Source organism: Lissotriton helveticus, chromosome 7, assembly GCF_964261635.1.
Source record: "Lissotriton helveticus chromosome 7, aLisHel1.1, whole genome shotgun sequence".
Classification (NCBI taxonomy): Eukaryota; Metazoa; Chordata; class Amphibia; order Caudata; family Salamandridae; genus Lissotriton; species Lissotriton helveticus.
In genome coordinates, this window is record NC_136068.1 from 812,138,748 (window position 1) to 812,157,751 (window position 19,004).

A 19,004-nucleotide genomic window follows, 5' to 3' on the forward strand; every position below is an offset into this window, starting at 1 on the left:
CTTTTGCGAAACACCTTGACTTTCATCACCGCAGGATCACGCCTCTCTGGCCACAGGCGAATGGGACGATTGAGAGGTTCATGGCCACCCTCAAGAAGACCTTCCAACATGCTACCGTGGAAGGGAAAGACTTACAAACAGCACTCAATGAAGTTCTTCGAGCTTATCGCACAACTCCTCATGCTACGACTGGCAAATGCCCGGCGACTCTCATGCTGGGACGTCCCATGAGGAATCGCATTCCCACGTGGGATGGAGCCCTGGAAGTATCATTATCTGAGATGGACTCACGGGAAATGAGAGCCACTGATGACCGCAACAAAAGAAAAATGAAGGCCTATGCCGACAACCGGAGGAGAGCACGGTCATTATCATTAAATGAAGGGGACAGTGTCATCGTCAAGCAAGATATGCAGAAAAAGACTGACTGTACATTCAAGGATGAACCACTGGTGGTCACCAGAAGGCAAGGGACTATGGTAACTGCGGAGTCCGAGCAGCGGCGAGTTACGAGAAACATCTCGCACTTCAAGAAATTGCCAACTGATACCTCAAGAACCATGGTTAGTGACACACATAATCCCCTAGTTGAAGAACCACAGTCAAATGGTCGTGAGAACATTGCTCCGATCCTTGAGACATTGAATACTGATGGCCTGAGGGCCAGGTCGCCACGACCTCATCGTGACATACGTCCACCCAAGAGACTGATTGAGGAGATGGACTAAGAAGTCAGTATGCTCTGTTTGTTTTGTTACAAAGGGGGGAGATGTTATGAAGTTAGCACACTAGTAGCTGGGAGTGGGAGGAGCTAGGGGGCGAAAGGAAGAGGAGGAGTGAACACAGGAAAGGGTCGGTTAGAGCAGGGACAAGGTAGGAGTGAGATGTAGAGAATAAAGCTCCTGTGAACATTATAATAATTGTTGTGTTTATTGTAGCTGGATGCTACAGGTATGGTGGGTCATTAACGGTGGCACACTAACCCCAGTCCAGGCACCTCAGCAGAAAGGACGAAACAGCGCAATGAGGCACACAGAAGGCGCTCGTGGGTACGATAGAAACAGACCCGAGAGGGATGCGTGGACCCGCACCTCCAAGCCTCATTGATCGTAGCTTTGACAGATCTCTCCACTATACACAAGGTGGCGCTATTCACACAGATTGAGAAGAGAACGAGCTGAGGTAAGAGTATATAGAGCATTAATCATTCTGAAATGTATAAACAGTCCTCAGTGGACTTGCCAAAAGTGATCATGAGTTAAAAAGACGAAAGCGGAAAGGGTCAATCTAGAATTAGCGCTATTCGTAAGTCACATTCACCCGGCAGCCATACTGATTCCTTTCAGAATACCATTTCTAACGACATTAATTTTCAGCTCTCTAATTGAAAACACAGTTTTCTTACATATGTTACCCTATTTTGAAGTATATCGTTTAAAATGAATCCTTCAGAAGTACCTTAAGTTCGTGTGCTCGTCAACTGCTGTTAGTGCATCTGCTTTTTCGCCTAATATTTATACATTTTCAGTGCCAAATTATGCGAGGAAGACACTTATAATAGGAAGCTTGTTAACCCACTAACTGCTGGGTTATAGGAAATTGTGGGACTACAAAACCATTGGTGCATACAGCACAACAATTATGATCAGGGAATGTTTTATGATTTATTGGGACTTTTTTTAATGTAAAGAATTTTGTATTGTATGAAGTTTTATACAGAATATATTGTATGGCATATGAAACGTTTTCTAAAGAAAATTTTGGAATAAATCGGACATTTTTACATAAAATCAGTGTTGAAATAGTGGAATAGATAATAATAAAAGTGTGAATGGTTGTCTTTTCCCTATACAGAAACGAGGAGATTGGTATGAATGACCAAGAGTATGATACTAAAGGGATCCCTTTTTCATTTTCAGCCTCAAACAAGTAGCACTGTGTTTACTCTAAAAAATACAACTTTATGCTTAAATTCAGGTAATTACAAGGATGAATTCGCATAAAGACAATGTGTGTCTAAAACATCAAGGTCAACATTGACACGCACGAAACTGAAAAACAATATCTTGTAAACCCAAAGAATACATAGGAATGAAGCAAATCCGTTTATAAATTCTTTATTTCAGCACTGTGTTGGTTTAACATGGGAAATTATTTAACTGAAATAAATGATTCATTATCAATACATGTATTGACTAAATGTTAACTGTGAAAGTATTTACAAAAGCGCTGTTCATCAACTTATAATATTTCTATGTTGCTATTCCTTGTGGGTATAAAACAAAGCTGGAGAGTAAGTGATGAGGAATAGGCTACCTTACACTGTAGTTTTGGGGTGCACCAGCCACCTACTGAGGCCACCCTGTCACAGAAGCATGGAATGGGCAACTAGACAGATAGGATTAACGTACAGAGGCTTAGCTCTCTCTCAAAACCCAATGGGATTGAATATAACAGAACGAAATGGATGAAGTTCAAAATACCTGCTTACAGATAAAAGAAAACCTTATTTCTCTCTTTACTCTGATGAATTGAACGAGAAGTTTAGTAGCCAATTGTAAAGAAAGACTCTTCGAGGCCACAAAAGCAGTGCTGTGGGGGCAGAAGGCGCGACAGGTGTCGCCGAGTCTTAAAAGTAACTCTCTGCTTAATGCGCGCAAGGGCAGATCCTTACAGCTGAAGATGCAGCGGACTGCCATGGCAGATTCAAAATACGGGAGGATGAAGGCTGCATGCTATGTAAATAAGTCACAGGGTATACTGGACGAAGCAACATAATGTCAGTATAGTAAAGTAGGTTAAAAGTTGAGAGCTCTGCTTCCCCTTCTTTCTCCTCCTCTCTCTTCCTCCCTTGTTTCTTTTCTTATTTTCCTTTTTCCCCATATCCCTAAAATGTAAACAGCATTCTACTATGTTTTGTTGCCTACTATATTTCACTCACCCATTATTTTGTATATTATTATGTTTTTGGCCTATGCTATATTGCATTGCTTTTTTGTTTCAATAAAGTGTACTAAATATAAAAAAGTTAAGAGCTCGCACTGCTCCTATCTAAAGGTCTTTAGACTATTAAAAAGCTGTCCAAGGTGAAATGATGGGTCGTAGACATTCCAATGATTTATGCAGAATTGTATTCAGAAATACCCTGACACCAGAGGCATCGGTCCCGGGGGCAGCCTTCATCCAACTGACTCACGTCACTGATGCCCTAAGCTCCTGGACCTGTCAGCCACCTTCGACATGGTATGCCACCGCACACTACGAAGACGTCTCTATGACGCCGGAATCCAAGTGAAGGCCCTAGACTGGACATCCTCCTTCCTGTCCAGCAGAACAGAGCGTTCGCCTCCCCCCCTTCCACCCCGAAGCCACCAAGATCATCTGCTGCGTCCCCCAGGGCTCATCCCTCAGTCCGAGGCTGCTCAAGGTCTGCATGGCACCGCTCGCCCACGTCGCACGACGGCACAACCTCACCATCATCTCCTACGCCGACAACATCCAGCTGATCCTCTCCCTCACACCAAGGACCCCCACACCGCCTAAACCAACAGCCGACTGAAGCTGAACTCGGACAAGACAGAGGTCCTCATCCTTGGACCCACCCCCTTGACCTGGGACTCCTGCTGGCTGACTGCACTAGGAACACCCACCGACCACACACGCAACCTAGGGGTTATCCTCGACTCTACCCTCTCCATGACGAAGCAGGTCAACGCCGTCTTCTCCTCCTCCTGCTTCAACACCCTCCGCATGCTCCGCAGGATCTTCAAGTGGATCCCCACCGAAACAAGAAGGACAGTCCCCCAGGCCCTCATCAGCAGTAGACTGGACTACGGGAACGCCCTCTACGCAGGAGCCTCGGCCAAATTCCTGAGACGGCTCCAACACATCCAGAACGCCTCCGCACGCCTGATCCTCGACATCCCTCGCCGCAGCCACATCACACCCCACCTGAGAGACCTGCACTGGCTCCCTGTCAACAAAAGTATAACTTTCAAACTCCTCACCCACGCACACAAGGCACACCGCAACACCGGACAAGCATACCTCAATAGCCGACTCAGCCTCTACACCCCCACCCGCCAGCTCCGCTCCGCAGACCGCGCCCTCGCTACCATTCCCCGCATCCAAAGAATGACCGGCGGCGGCAGATCATTCTCCCACCTCGCCGCCTAGACATGGAACACCCTCCCCATCCGCCTACGGCAGACCGAAGACCTTCTAACCTTCAGAAAACTTCTCAAGACCTGGCTCTTCAAACAGTAGCAGCTTCCCCCCACCCCCCACAACGCCTTGAGGCCCTCACGGGTATGTAGTGCGCTGTACAAATGCATTGATTGATTGATAAAAACTTAATGACAAGACAATACCACAGGTACAGATGGACGGTATCCCCGCGAGTCATACAAAATACATAACATTTCAAAATGTGGTCAAAACACAACACCAGAGCTCTTAAATCTCGGCAGCAAACTTTGCGGCAAAGGTGATGTCCGGGGAGAATTACAGATCTTTATCACAAAACACTTTCAAACCCTTTGCTTGAAAACTCCAGTGTAGAGTGGAAGATAAGCAGGTTTGAGGTCAGGGTCCAGTGATATACCTGTGGGCTGAATTCTATCATTTGTCGTTGAAGGACTGAGCTTAAAGTGTGAATCACATTCCAACTGGTCGATTCCTAGCAGACAGTCAGTCATACATGTTCCTTGTGGATACTGTCACTCGATGCGCGATCTAGATGTCATTCTTATAGATTGATAGACTAGCCCGCTATGCTTGAATAATATCCGTGAATTGGGGAATATAAATATTTTTTAAAGAGACAAAGAAGTGAGAGCAGGCAGCCACAGGAGGTTAGATGTGTAAGGATTGTGACTGGGAGGAATGAAAGGAAATTAAATAGGAAGGACCCTTCCCCGGACACCAATCTGGTACAGGTGGAAAAACAGTCTTGTTATCCACAGTGTTGAAAGTTGCTAAATGGTCCAGCAGCACCAGGCTCAACACCTTCAACATCTGCCACTATGCTCGGGCTAACCACAACCACACGTAGAAAAGATACAGTTCTTGAGCCGGGTTAAAACCAGGCTTCGTGCCAGTCAAAGAGATTTTGTCCCTCTACGAATACCCGCGGCTCGAAAATACAATGTCCTCCAGGTTGTTAGTTAGCTAGGGACTGTCCAAAATGGATTGAGAACTAATTAATTTTGTTAACCCACGTGAGGCTCCGTTAATACTGGGGAGACCACAGTGTGCTTAGTAGTTTCAGTCCGGCAAACCCTAAAGCTGTCTGCTCACATATCTGTCGTGAGCAGACTACGATTCGGACAAGTAAATCGGAGTTTCTAAACTCACCTTTAATTTAAAATGGTTCTTTCTGGTGTGTTTTAGCCTCATTAGCACGGAGAATGGTTTTGTCCTCTGGATGCTTTTTTGCCAGTTTGTAGGTCTTTAGTTAACATTTGTGACCTCAGAATATTGGCTTCTTTAGTTTCTTTCTTCAGCAACTGCAGCTGTTTAAGCTGTCTAACATCAGCAGTAAGCCACTAACTGGAGCATTTCTTCAAAAGGGTAGCCTCAAATAATGGGTAAGTATTTTTAAGGTTGTTGAGACACTCTACTGTAGTGCACCAGGGTGAGTGAGGACGCCTGGGGTCCTTTCGAGTTTACCCAAGGAGTGTCTAATTGCTGGTGTCAAGACAGTATAGAATCAAATTGTGCGATTTCTGTAAATCTGGTGCACCAGTTTGTTTTGTTGTTGATTTTTAATTTGACTTTTTTTTAAATGTATTTCTCAACAGAAGGAAGCACACTGTGGAACAAGACGGCAGGGGAAATCAGACTATTCCTCAAAGGATTTTCAGCCACAAAATTCCTACTGTTAGATAAGATCATAACAAGAGTGTGTCCTGCTCAATGTGGACAAATAAATAAACAACATTAAGGACAGTTAACATCCACAAACAGGTAAATCCGCCCACAGTGGTTATTGCAGAATGATCATCTTATAGGAGGCAATGTAACTGCAAGGACCTCCTGAAATATGAGTGGTGAGCCAGGTGGGAGACAGTACTGAACAAAAACATGCGAAATTGCAGGAGCGAGTGTGACTGAAACAAGTAACTATTCACCAGGTCTGGGAGATTCAGTAGGTTCAATCTTTCACAGTAAATTTTGATAGTAAACTACATTGACACTTCCACCTACTGGGAGGTTGCAATCGCAGGTTGGAATTTTAAAATGAGATTATACTATGTGTAAGATTGCTGGAATTGTGTAGGTACACTCACTTACCTTGCCTTGAGGGGCTCATACGGGCTTGAATTTTTGTGTGCCACTGATAGTGTTGTGAACTCTAGGATAGTTCCCATCTCAAATCACCCGTTTCCTAAAGCATGATTTGTTCTCAATTCAAATGTTATCTGTATTAGGTGTGAAATTCCTCTTCTAGGTCAACTACATGGATGCCCCCAGTGTAAACTGATATCTTGTCCTCTTCATAGTGGATGCCTCCATTGTAGACTGACGTTTTTGATTATGCACATGATTTTGCACTTCCCAAGATGGCAGCCTCCTGTAAATTTTAAGTCGAACATGGCGCTGCCCATTGATGTAAACATGTGGAGTTCCGCTTACGTATATTAGGCTGTGATATTTTAAATCGATTTTGAAAACATTGGTGCAAAAAACCCTTTAAGAAACAGATTTTAGACCATTAATTAAGAGCGGCCTTCGCCTGACAAATTATTGCCAGAGTTAACGCCGACTTTGCTGCTTCCCGATCCAGACTTCATTCTTAATTGGAGAGATACATCGGTAGAGTCAGCTGTAGAAGCCAGGAGTAGTCGTGTGGCGAGTCTTGTCCTTGGCAAAACCCAAGCATTTTCTACCCTGACAGAACTCTGATAGCAAACAGCTAGCCTTGCTGTTTTCAAAAGGTAGGATGTGTGCTCCATTTCAAATATTCGACAGGCAGGAATAATATCGAATGTTTTAGCCTAATAAATTAGCACAAGGTTTAGAAATAGCATTAGGATCTAAGATGTCATTTAATACAAAATAATGTTTGAAATGTTCTTATTGCTTCCAGTGATAATTTAAATTGCACTTTTATGCTCCTTCTGTGTCATTACTCTATACTTTATCTGCACAAGATTAAGACTTTTAAAATACACTTTTAAAACTACAAGTCAATATTTCTTAGTGAAAAGTTTGAGTGCGTTGTCTGAAAGACAAACAAATTGTTTTTGGATTTCCACTGTGTCCCTGAATGGAACTACTAAGTAACCTGCAAACACTGCCTGCACAAAGAGTAGCTGGGTGGGTTTGTGTTAGTGCTTCAGTCCAGTGGGCTGCTCCAGCTCAGCGCATGTACCAAACTGAGTCTTTGCACCATGTGTCGGAGCCCCCACCCCTGCAGTTTTGGAGGAATTCCCAAGAATTCATATCAATAGGACACCAGCTGAGATGGGTCACAAACAAAAAAGAAGGAACGTGTCCAGGAGCTAAAAGAAAATGCCTTCAGAGAGCAAGACTCAATTGAAAGTGGCATTCAGCACATACATAAAGTGTATAAGAAAAAGTTGCAACTGAGCAGATCAGGCTGAGGGGATTCAGATGGTAAGTGAGCCTGCTATACTAACTCAAAGTAGGCATCCAAAATACATGTTATAAAGCAGTGTGCTAAGGAAATCTGCATGTGGGCAGTTTAAACCATGGTGTGTCACTCAGGCAGTGTGCAACCAGACAACCAAACAGCCTAATGTACAACAGAAGAAATAGTACCATGAATTCCATAATACATTCCTGGACCCAAGATGAAGCCAGAACAAAGGTTCTTTGAGATACAGAAATTTGTGTGCGACAGCTTGAGTTATTGCAAAATGCAATTGTCATATAATTTCCAATTAGAAAATGCATTTAAGTAGATGTAACACAGCCACTGGAAAGACAACTCCTAAAGACAACTCTTATGTCTGGGATCCATTATTGCCATTTAACTGAGTGCAATGTCAGGTAACACAGAACACTAATGTTGTGTATCGATTTAGATTCCGTATGCTTTTCCCGATTCATGCCCTTATATAGGTACAATTGACACGTTGCCGTTATATAGGCATAGAAATCCAGTCCTTATTTAGGCATAGTCTATGCTACCCAAATACAGGCATGGCTACTTCCATCCGTTCATCTACATCACAACAAGTTCTTGGAAAACCAGACTCTTAAGCCATTAGGGACTTCCCCTTGCTTGGATATGGATTTCTCCAAGAACTCATTTATTATGCATGAACATCTATTCCTTAGGGGTTCATACACAACGTTCATATGCCCGACTCTTACGTCAATACTGGCAATCCTAAACACCTTCAAGGTATAAATATACCTTCACTTGCTATGGCAAAGCACGGTGTGTTTCGGTGCAGTTCGACTACCTACTTGAACGACGCAGCTCGAGACAGCAAGGACCAAAGGAAGCCAACTCCCCAGCTGACGCACTGACTAGACACTGTCATCCTCCAGCCGAGAATCCTGCTCCAGTGTTTCTGACTCCCCTTGCGTGGTGTTGGGAAATCAAGTCCAGAGAAAGAGATACCAACCTCTCTCATTCTAAGGTATGGAGCTGATTAGAACCTAGAGAAACCTTTGGCAATTCTTGGCAAAACTAAACCTATGCTAAAGCAGCACCTACTTCTTCCCTCGTACTAGACGTAGGTTAGGTACACTGGGGTAGGCGCATTTTAGAAGCACCAGTTAAGTATTTTAGCCTGTGTTATTTATGTGTGTATTTTTATGTCATAGCAACAGACAATGCTATTACAGTATTATTTTATATTACTGTTTACGCTGTACGCATTATACTTCGCACTTTGTCTAACGATTGTAGCAGTTCATATCTCTTACATGAGAAATAGGACTGTTCAATAAATCTTTTTTATTGAAACGCCCGTCTATCTATTTATATGCAACTCTGTAGAAATGAAGCAAGCATGATTGACTGAGTGAAATAGTTATCTATTATTTCCACGACTCTGAAGATATTGTTCCGATTCTAGGAGAAACAAAGTTGTCATGTTTATGCGGTTGTCAGAGACTAATCCTTTCTTGTTTATTCGAGAAAGTTTCTAGTGACCTCTGAGTTAGCTGGCACACACAATTAAGTTTAATATACTCGATAGAGACATACTGACCTTAGCCCTATGTTAAATCTATAGTGTATGTTATTCCAATGCACAGAGCGTATTAGGAATATAGGAACTACACTACACTAAAGAGCACTGCAAGCAGCAAATGATGCAATCACAATCCTACCCGAAAGAACTCTGGTGCACACAAAAGGGTTTTCAGGAACTTATATTTCTGCGGAAAGCAAGTAGAAACACAGTAGCACAGAACATCGGTGGCTTTGGCCTTGTCGATGAAGGTTTAAAAGGCAATTATGAAAAATAACTCAATCAAAAACAATTTTCATAAAAGTGGTCAACGCAAAACAGGGCACCCTGGAGGTACCTATTGCTAACGCATCAGATGCAGTAGCACCAGGAGTGCTATGGATTTATCATGAACTACCAAACAAGGTCCATTTGCCTTGCTTGCATAATGAACTACCAAACAAGGTCCATTTGCCTTGCTTGCATAATGGCCCACAGCATTCTTGATAACCCCTGACAGTTCAGGGTGTTCAAGTCTGCCTCGTCTATTTTACCTTCAATGTTCAAGGGTCGGCAGGCGTGTAATGTTGCCGAAGACCTTCTGACAATAAAAAAAATGAAAACACTCAAATTACACATGCCAGCTAGGCCAGCACTCGACCCACCATACATGTATAGTTTGCATGGTTTAAAATCTGAGGCGCAATGCTCTTTCAGATATGTGGCAATCAATAGCAGACCACAGCTTTCACTCTACACTACTGCTCTAAATGCAACAGAAGTCCCAGCATCGCATTTGCAACGTGAATGACAATGTAGGGCTGTAAGTTGACCAATCTACAAAGACATTACAAAGACATTACTAATGTGAAGCAATGGGGACGTATCCAGAAGTAAAGACTTGAATAGATGGGGGGGGGGGGGGTGTTGAGCGTTGTGTGTCTGTTTAAGCCTAGTTATAAAACTACACTTCATATAATGGTGGCCATCCTTGGCATACCGTAGTCAACCATAGAATGATGGTGCTTACCTTGAGTACAAATCTGGCTCTGGCATAACGGTAGTAATTCTTGACCTACAGTGGCCCTCAGATGGTGATACCTGGCCAAGCAAGGCTGAATCTACCCATGTACGGCAATAGTACTGAAAAGAAAGTGGGCAACAGATTTTTGGATTAAGCTCTTGTCGTGGCGCGCAGGGACATTGCAATGTACTGAAGATTCCCTGAGGGGCCATCCCATAATTGATGGAAGAGCGTGGTGGAGAAATGGACACTAGCAGATGGGAAGGAGCTTCATGACGAGGAGCATAACGGTCTCCAGAACATACGTCCATCAAACCTCTGGGGCCCGCGGGACAAGTCACGGGAGGATGGCATTTTCCACGCTTGGTCTGAGCCTCTTTGCTTGTCCTTAAACTTGTAGTACATGAGTGATACGGGAACCAAGGATATAAATACACATATTTGCATATAAGGGGTTAGGTTAGGATATGAGCTGGAGTCCATCTACTGTGTAAAGTAACAGCATGCATAGCAATCTCCATTAGCTCTTATGTAGGATTTGAGCATGTGTAAGGCGATGACTCTTGCAAGGTGTGATATCATGCATACATTTGATCCGCATGCTTCATGACCAGCAAGCTACCTATGTGACAGTACTCCAAAACTAAGATATTCCATTTTTTAAAAGTGCTATACAGTAAAGTGCAGCTTAAAATAAAAATTGCCAAGTGCTAAATGAATAAGGCAAACTTTATGTATAATTACCCGACCACCACAACCTGCTCTACAAACTGCCCTTATTTACATGTGCACAAAGAAAGCACTAGATCAAACTGCAAGAAAAGCTTGTAAAATGAGAAGTTGAATTCACTAAAGTCATGTACTTAAATGCACTTGCTTCTGCAGAGTTATATAGAAATTCCCCTTTTCAAAAACAATAGGGTGAAGGATGGAATGCTTGAATTAATCTCAGCCACTGACAATTGCTTGGGCAGCATCCCAATACATTTTTTTTCACCCATCCTGCCACCTCAGTTTGGACCCAGCCATATGAAAATCAGTCTTGGCCCTGCTCCTCGTGGGAACAGTCTAGCCTGAAATGCAAGGCCAGGTCCTCCCTGAACTGGAACACAAGTAATCTAGGACAAGTTTTGCCCTAGTTAGGGCTCTTCGGCTAGGTAAAGCTTGGTTCCAGTGGCACAGTGAGTCCAGGAACCACGTCTGGGCATACCCAGTACACATAGGGCATCAAATGCAATAACAACATGGTGATGGATGGAATCCATGAATTAATCTCAGCCACTGGCAATCGCTCTTGGCCAGATTTCAGAATCTGCCTTTTCTGCACGGTCTCCCCTGTTTTTTCTCGTTTTTCTGGATACTATTTTTGCTGGCTTTAGAGCTGTGTGCAAAGTAACTGTGCTCCCCCTTTAAACATGCTAAAATTGGCTTGTATCTGATTTGCGCAATTACCTTTCCTATAAGGCTATCGAATATGGTGCAGAAATGCACCTGTGCATGGAAAGTTAACTTCCATCTGTGGACTACAGCACCTATTCTACCATCCACAACAGTGACAGTGAGCAGACGGAACCCTGCGGCAGACCTCAGTCAGTGTCACCTTTTTGACGGGTAGGAAAACGGATTTTAAATATTAAATGTCACGCCTAATCACACATTTCTGCCTACAAGATAGGGTGCATATTGTTTAAGAGTGAAATGTGTGACATTAGAAATGGCATCCCACCCCAGTGACTATGCCCAAAATGGCACTGTCATTAGCCAGGTTGTAACAAGCCCATTGGAATAGTCACAATATAGATCATACACATTAATCTATAGCGTTTGACCTATATCAGCAACAGACTAAATTCAAAGACCTATTTTAATATTTAATAAAAAGAGGTTAGATTTTTATCAACTATAATTGAAATGTAAAAAGTTGCATCTACCCTGTCTAATGCTGCTGGGGCAACTTTGCATCAGATCTGAAATAGCTAGTCAGTATGTACTTGGCCTGAAAGAGCAGTGAAAGAGGTATGAAACTGCTCCTTGAGTAGAGACAATGGCCTGGGTGTAGGGACTGAAAGATGTGTGAAAACTGCTCCTAGAGCATAGACAATGGCCTGGGTGTAGGAAGGTGTTATTTTTCTTCTTGCAGGAAGATCAGTGATAGGTGGCCGGGGAACTTCCATTAACTTGAAAGAGGATCTGTCCTTTCACAAGTAATTGTAAGGGAAAGCCTTTGTTCCCCTAGTCTCAAGTTGGCACAATCCTGGTAGGGGGCTATCTAGCTCCAGAACAAGTTTAGAGTGGACCCAGGAGGGGACAGCTCACCTCCCTGGCCACATCTCCGGGTGGGCACACGTGCACTGCACAAGGGGAGAAGGGTTTTCATATCTTGGATTCTGGGAATAAGATACAATGTAAGACTGCCTTCAGTGGAGCAAACAGACAGTTTTAGAATTTTTTGGCATCTAGACTTTTACCGGTACCAATACACGGTGTATCCGACCCGTACTCCATTGAGGTCGGCCTCAAATCACGCCTAGGTCTCGGTCTCCGTCTAACCCTTCCATAAACTATCATTTGCACTTAGTGCTCTTGGCATTTTTTCTACTAACAGCTTTAAAAACTCATCTTTCTGATTACCCTAATTGGATTTTTGTTGTTTTAGGGTTATTCTCTTTATTACAACTTGCTCTATTTTTTTCTAATTTGGTTTTGGATTTTTAATGCTTGGTGTTTCGAATTTATTATTGTTTTAGTAGTGCACAAATAGTTTACACATTGCCCTACATTAGGGCTAACTGTTCTGTGCCATAGCTACCTGGGGTTTGAGCCCAATTTAATTAACTTTGAGGATTCGCCCTAAATAATAGTTTACTTTCGTAAAAGTTCTCAATATGCTTGAAACAGATAAGCAAGTTTTGTGGTGTTCTTAAACATCCACATAAGCACTGCTTAAAATGTACAAACACCACAGCTGTCCATGTGTGTTGGTCAACACTCCACTAAGTCTACTGTCAATATAATAAATGACACTACATTGCACGCACTAGCAAGAAACATAGGAAAAGCAACCAAACTATTTTATACAAACAAAATGTAAACATCCCGCACACTGTATACTGCAATATGAATTTGTTACAAGAAGTTCTGAAAGCACCATGTCTCAAATGTGCAATTTCCGGTCCCGTTCTCCCTTTACAAGTGAATAAAAAAATGTAACAATCTTATTTTTTCAGTTGTTGAAGACTGAAGATTGATCTTCTCTAGATTTTGCACAGGTCTCGGTGTAGAGGGTGTATGATACAAAGACAGACTGCTTCCATAACAAACATTTACCTGATTAAATGTTTTGAAGATGAACTCCTTGGAAATGGCGTCTTTGGAAGTTTCCGCCGTCCATCCTGTAGCTTTAAGGTCAGTTAAAGCTTGAGTCTTTTCCTCGGGTGTCAGTCTGTGAACCTCCGACGTCGCCTGCATACAAAGAGCATTCAGGAACAGATACGTTTTTATCATTTAATAAAATATCCAAAGTACTATGTGTGATATTCACTATGAAATGACACAACAGAAATATTACTACAAAGACAAACTAGAACAAGCAAGTGGATATTTCACAAAACAGTCTAAAAGAACGTGATCGATCTTAAGGCTACAGTATCAGATTGCACTGCTGAAGCCCAACCAGGACGCAGGAGATCCCTCACAGGCGTCAATCGAGTATTTAGCTGTGGAATCAGATCCAAGCGACTTTGAAAAACAAGCATTGGTAATTCCAATAGGTCTCTTTTAACCATACTGTACAGCATGGGTGAAACAAAATAAAAAATGCGCTTTGAGCCATTGGGGGGGGGGGCTGGCGAAGCTGACAACAAATGGAGGAGGTAGGAAGGACAGAGCCAATCAATAAAGAAATGCGAGGATAGGAAAGATGGGGACAAGCAAAAGCAGAATGTAGGAGGGAGTGGGAGAGACAGGAACGAACAATAAAATGCGGGAGGGAATGGTAGGGATGGAGCAAGCAACGGAATGAGGGAGATTCTGGAAGACACGGTGGAAAGAACAACAGAATGAGGGATGGGGTGGGAGGGACAGACGAGGCAACACCAGCATGAAAGAGCTGATGGGTGGGCCTGGGGCATAGCAATAACAGTATGCACGAGATGGTGAGAGGGGCGGGTGCAAACAATGTCAGACTGGGCTTGGAGGAGAGACGACTTGCAAATATATACAGTCTTAGGGAGTGCTATCACTAAAGGGAAAAAATAAATGACCTCGAAAGGCGCACAAGCATTGGAAGGACACTGGCGCCACAAGGATGTATACTTGGACCATGCTCCAGGGGAACGACAAACCAATGAGGAGAAAGTGAAGCCAGTACACGCTGACCAAAGAGAAGCTAGAAATGAAAGTTTTACAACTGGTAAGCAAAGGGCTAGTGCTAAGCACCCTGTATGTAAACAAAATGTCTCACAAGAAACAGCGCATGCGCTTTCTCAGGTGAGACCCAACAACTTATTTGCACAAAATTAAAGGCTTTTGATCTGCTGATAAAGGCATTTATCCATGGCTAAAGGGCCAAATCTAACTTCGAAACAATGCATTTCAACTCAATATACAATTCATACCAGTACATGGTCATTTGGGATTCATGGTGTACAGTTGTTTACCTTATTTTATAAGATATACAGTGTGTCACCCTCATCTGGCCTACCTCTGCCTACCTTTGTTTCCCATACTCTTCCGACTTTGTAAGTTTCACAGGTATGGCACCTGTGCTATTCATGGCGAACATAATGAATGCTACACTTACTTCGAAAGGCTTTCAGCCACTGGCTCCTTTTCCTCCGAACCGTCAGCCATTAGCTTGAGACACTGACAGTCAAATATTAGATTAGCCTACAGGAGTATCAGCCGATAGGTGTCCTTTTGTCTCATTTTTCAATCGGCTGTTTGGATGCGTACCTCTCTCGCCACTGGAATACATGATGAGCTATTTTACATCTGAAATCAATCAGTGGCGGCCTGGTAGCACAGGGAAGTGAGCGCAGGCAATATCATCTGAAAAATTGATGCCCCTGAAAAGAAAGCAATCATTTTTGTAGCATTTATTTTTGGATGTTTCTGCCTGTGCTCATTCCCCAGAGCTAAGGGGCAAACAGACACTGGCAAAGCCAACTGGTCGGTTGATTCCTCGGTGGGCACACACCATATTCGTAGTCTGTTAAAACATCACACTTATTGGTTTCTGTATTCCCCAAAACAGGTGCACAAAGAATTGCAAGCTTGCTACATTACCATATAGCACTCTGCTATAACTGTACTAAAATTCTGTTTGTGAGCATTTTGCAATTGATAGTGTCTGCTACACCGGTAATTAAGAAAAGTCAATACATTTGATATATAAAAATTATTTTTAGGATTAATGAAAAAAACCAAATAAAGGAAATAAGTCATAGTTCAAAATGGATGCGAGTAGCAGTTTTTAATAGGCTATTCTTAAAGAAAACATCTATGGGTGGATAGTGTTACCACATCATCATTTTAAAAGTCTGCTTGGAGAATAGTGTGGTGCATGCATCACAGTATGTAGCAGCATTTTGCATAGTGCATCATACTAATGACGAAGCCACAAAGTGCTCTAATTTGCATTGGGGTTCTAGCACCCTTTCAAAATGCTTGTTTGATAGGATGCTGGATGAAGTTTGGCCTATTTAGGAGGTATTGACTGATGTGTAGGGTTAAAAAATGCTTCAAATATGGTCAGCAAATGGCGCTGCGCATAACCAGGAGGTGCTGAAGAGAGTGTGAGAATAGACAAAGCTACACATACCTACCAATTTAGTGGAGAACGTTAGAATACATGGAAAATAGAAAGACGGAGAGTACCAGGCAGTGGATTAAATAGTAATCTACTGGATGTAGTGCAGTCCCATGGGTGGGGGAGGGGGGTCTAAAGCAGATAAGAATATACATAGTGTCAATCTAGATAGATGAGCAGCATGGCACTGTGTCCCTTTAGACTAAAATGGGGAGTAATCTACATATTGTGGAGGTATCGCCACTGCCGATGTAGTTTCATGTTATTCTGCTTCTCATCTTTTGATCAATGATTGGTGGTATGACCAGTAAAGCGATCTAGCATATGCAGTTGAGAAATGGACGACGGTTGCCACCTTCCTGCTTGACTATTTATATGATGGGAGGGGAGTGGGGTCCCTCCCACCGGCAACAAGGGTGGTCCTGAACGTGAGGAGGTGCTACCTGCGGCAGATGGGATGGTGGGGTAAATTGAGTGGACGTCACTATGGCAAGGCTCAAACAAGTGACCCAGCTAGAGGGCTTTCGGATGTGGGATATTATTGGAATCTCCACCCTTGGAGATATGATGGGGGGCACAGTCTTGAAATACTTTCAAGAGATGCAAAACGAATAACAATTGCACTGCAGCCAATGCCACCAGTATTTGCAACTCCGTCACACTCTTACCCCATACATTAAGGACCTCCTGGTCCTTCCAGAATTGTTTCAGCTGGAAGGAAACCTCCTCCTGGGTGCTCACAAAATAGCAAAGAACTACCAGTCACTTGCTACAAACAGTTTAACCACATTACCTGCATGCAGAACGGCCTGGGAGACCCATATTGACATACTAGATGACGAAGACTGGACGGAGGCCCTGGGTGCGCCCTGAGAAGCTGCAATTTTAGCACGTCTCCGACTGATCCAATTAAAATACCTCTCAGAGCTTACTACACACGACTGCTTGTGGCGCATGGGAGTGCTTGATTTCCCGGTCTGTCTCAGCTGCAATGAAGATGAAGGTACTTTCATCCAAGCAATGTGGAGCTGTGTAGCATTGGATGGCTTCTGGCGAAGTGTAACGTCGTGCCTAGGGGGAGGTCCTCTCCTGGGCAGTCCCACTAAACCCAAAGTTGATTCTTCTTCATAGTGCGGATGGCATGGGGGAATGGATATAAATGACTGCTTTTGTTCCTGGGTCTCACCCTGGCAAAGAGATACATCCAGGACATGAAAAGCGGATTTCCTTCAGCCCTTGAGGTGTCGAAAAAGGGGATGATCACTGTATGGGGCTAGAGACTGCAGTGTACCAGACGAATGGGTGCCCACAAAAACACACTAAAATCTGGCAGAGGTTGGCCGACTACAGGGGATTTGTCTTGGATCGGTTTCGGGGTATCACCCTTCAACAACCAGGCTAGCTTGAATGCAGTGATAGAGTGAGCAAGGGACCCGCATGCTTGTTTCCAGACAAGGGAGGATCTGGCCTGCCAGTTCGGGTAAGACTGTTCCCATGGGTGCAGGGTCAAATCTGATTTGCATATGGCTGGGTCCAAACTGGGCTGAGCAAAAGAACGATGTATTTAACCCAGATCTCTTGAACGGGGTGAGTGTTTGAAAAGTTTTGGCATTGGATGGATGGATGGGTTTTTATATAGCGCAATATCACCGCCAGGTCTCAAAGCGCTTTGCATTGGGAACCCGTCCTGGTTTTTCCCTGTGAGATAGCCCCTACTGGGTATCCCCAAGGTGAAAGCCAGGCATCCCGCCGCGGGGGGCCGTAGTGGAGATTAAGCAAGCTATTGCCCAGAGTTGCAGAGTGTGAACCTGTGATTCGAGTAGGCACCGAAGCGAGAATTACCGAGTCCGTGGACATTTTGGGCTCAAGACCCTGCCGCGTCGGGAATTGAACCCTGGTCCCGGGTCTGATCTCAGCGTCCGGGTCTGCCTCCTCTAACCAGTGAGCCACACTTCTCCACTTCATCTTGTTGCATTTGTTACCTCCTGGAAATAATCCAGCCTGGATAGGTCCTCCCTGAGATGAACACAAGAAATGCAGGACCAGTTTCACCCTCGTTATGGGCTCATCAACCGGGTATAGCTTGGTTCCAGTAGAATAGTGAGCCCGAGATCCACGTCTGGGAATACCCTGAGCACTTACGGCATGAAATGCAAAAACAACACAGTGATGGATTGAATGCTTGTATTAATCTCAGCCATTGGCTGAAAAATTATGGATTGGAAGGCAGGCCCCGAATGACTGCCAGTGGCTAAGATTACATGTTTATATATGAAGAGAAAAACTGTGGCGTGGTAAAGCGTGCTTAAAATAGAAAAATATTTGTACTGGCAATGCACCGCAGAGAAGAGATTTCATGATAGACTCATGGTATGTTCAAGGATGTTCAAGGAGAATGTTTTGTATTGCTTTGATACAAGGGGAATTTTTATTCAATTGGTAGGAGGGTGCATTTGCTCATTGTTAAGTTTGGTTGAGCCATGCCCGAGCTGCGGTGTCCACTGTGCAACTATGAAACTGACTTTTTGCTCTTTGCTTTCTTATTTGCATACTCTGTCAAACTTGTTTTTGCACCACTGTTGCTTTAAGAACTGATCCATGGTTTTCCTTCTTGGTGAATGTTTCACTGGTTTGACCTTTAAGTAGCTTGTGCTCCATTCCCACTCAATATTATTTTATATTTTATTTATTTACATACAATAAAATTGGCCTAAGGGCATTAGAGCACTTTACAAGACAACTGCTTACAATACACAGGTGTTTTTTTTTTAGGCACAGGGAGATGAACAAGTTACTTACCTTCGGTAACGATATATCTGTAAGAAACAGTAGTTAGTATTAGATTCCTTACCTTAGAATATCCCCGGCGTCAGACTGGATCCGGAAATTTTTGCTTAGCAGTACCCTTGCGCGTCGGTAGGCGTCGTCTGCAGCTCCGCGTCCGTTGTCGGCGTCGTGGGCGCCGTGATGACTTCGTCGGAGTACTTAGACGCCGCCTCCGCGTGCTGACGTCCGTTCT

At 43.6% G+C, this 19,004-nt stretch overlaps 1 protein-coding gene across 1 annotated transcript in view; it reads right to left on the reverse strand.

Annotated features, from left to right (window-relative positions):
* PCBD2 (pterin-4 alpha-carbinolamine dehydratase 2) overlaps positions 1–19,004 on the reverse strand; it is a 530,788-nt gene that overhangs the window by 342,700 nt on the left and 169,084 nt on the right. Inside the window, exon 2 of the mRNA XM_078653267.1 lies at positions 13,504–13,638. Within this exon, the coding sequence (XP_078509393.1) occupies positions 13,504–13,638 (135 nt within the window). The remainder of the gene's footprint in view (positions 1–13,503; positions 13,639–19,004) is intronic.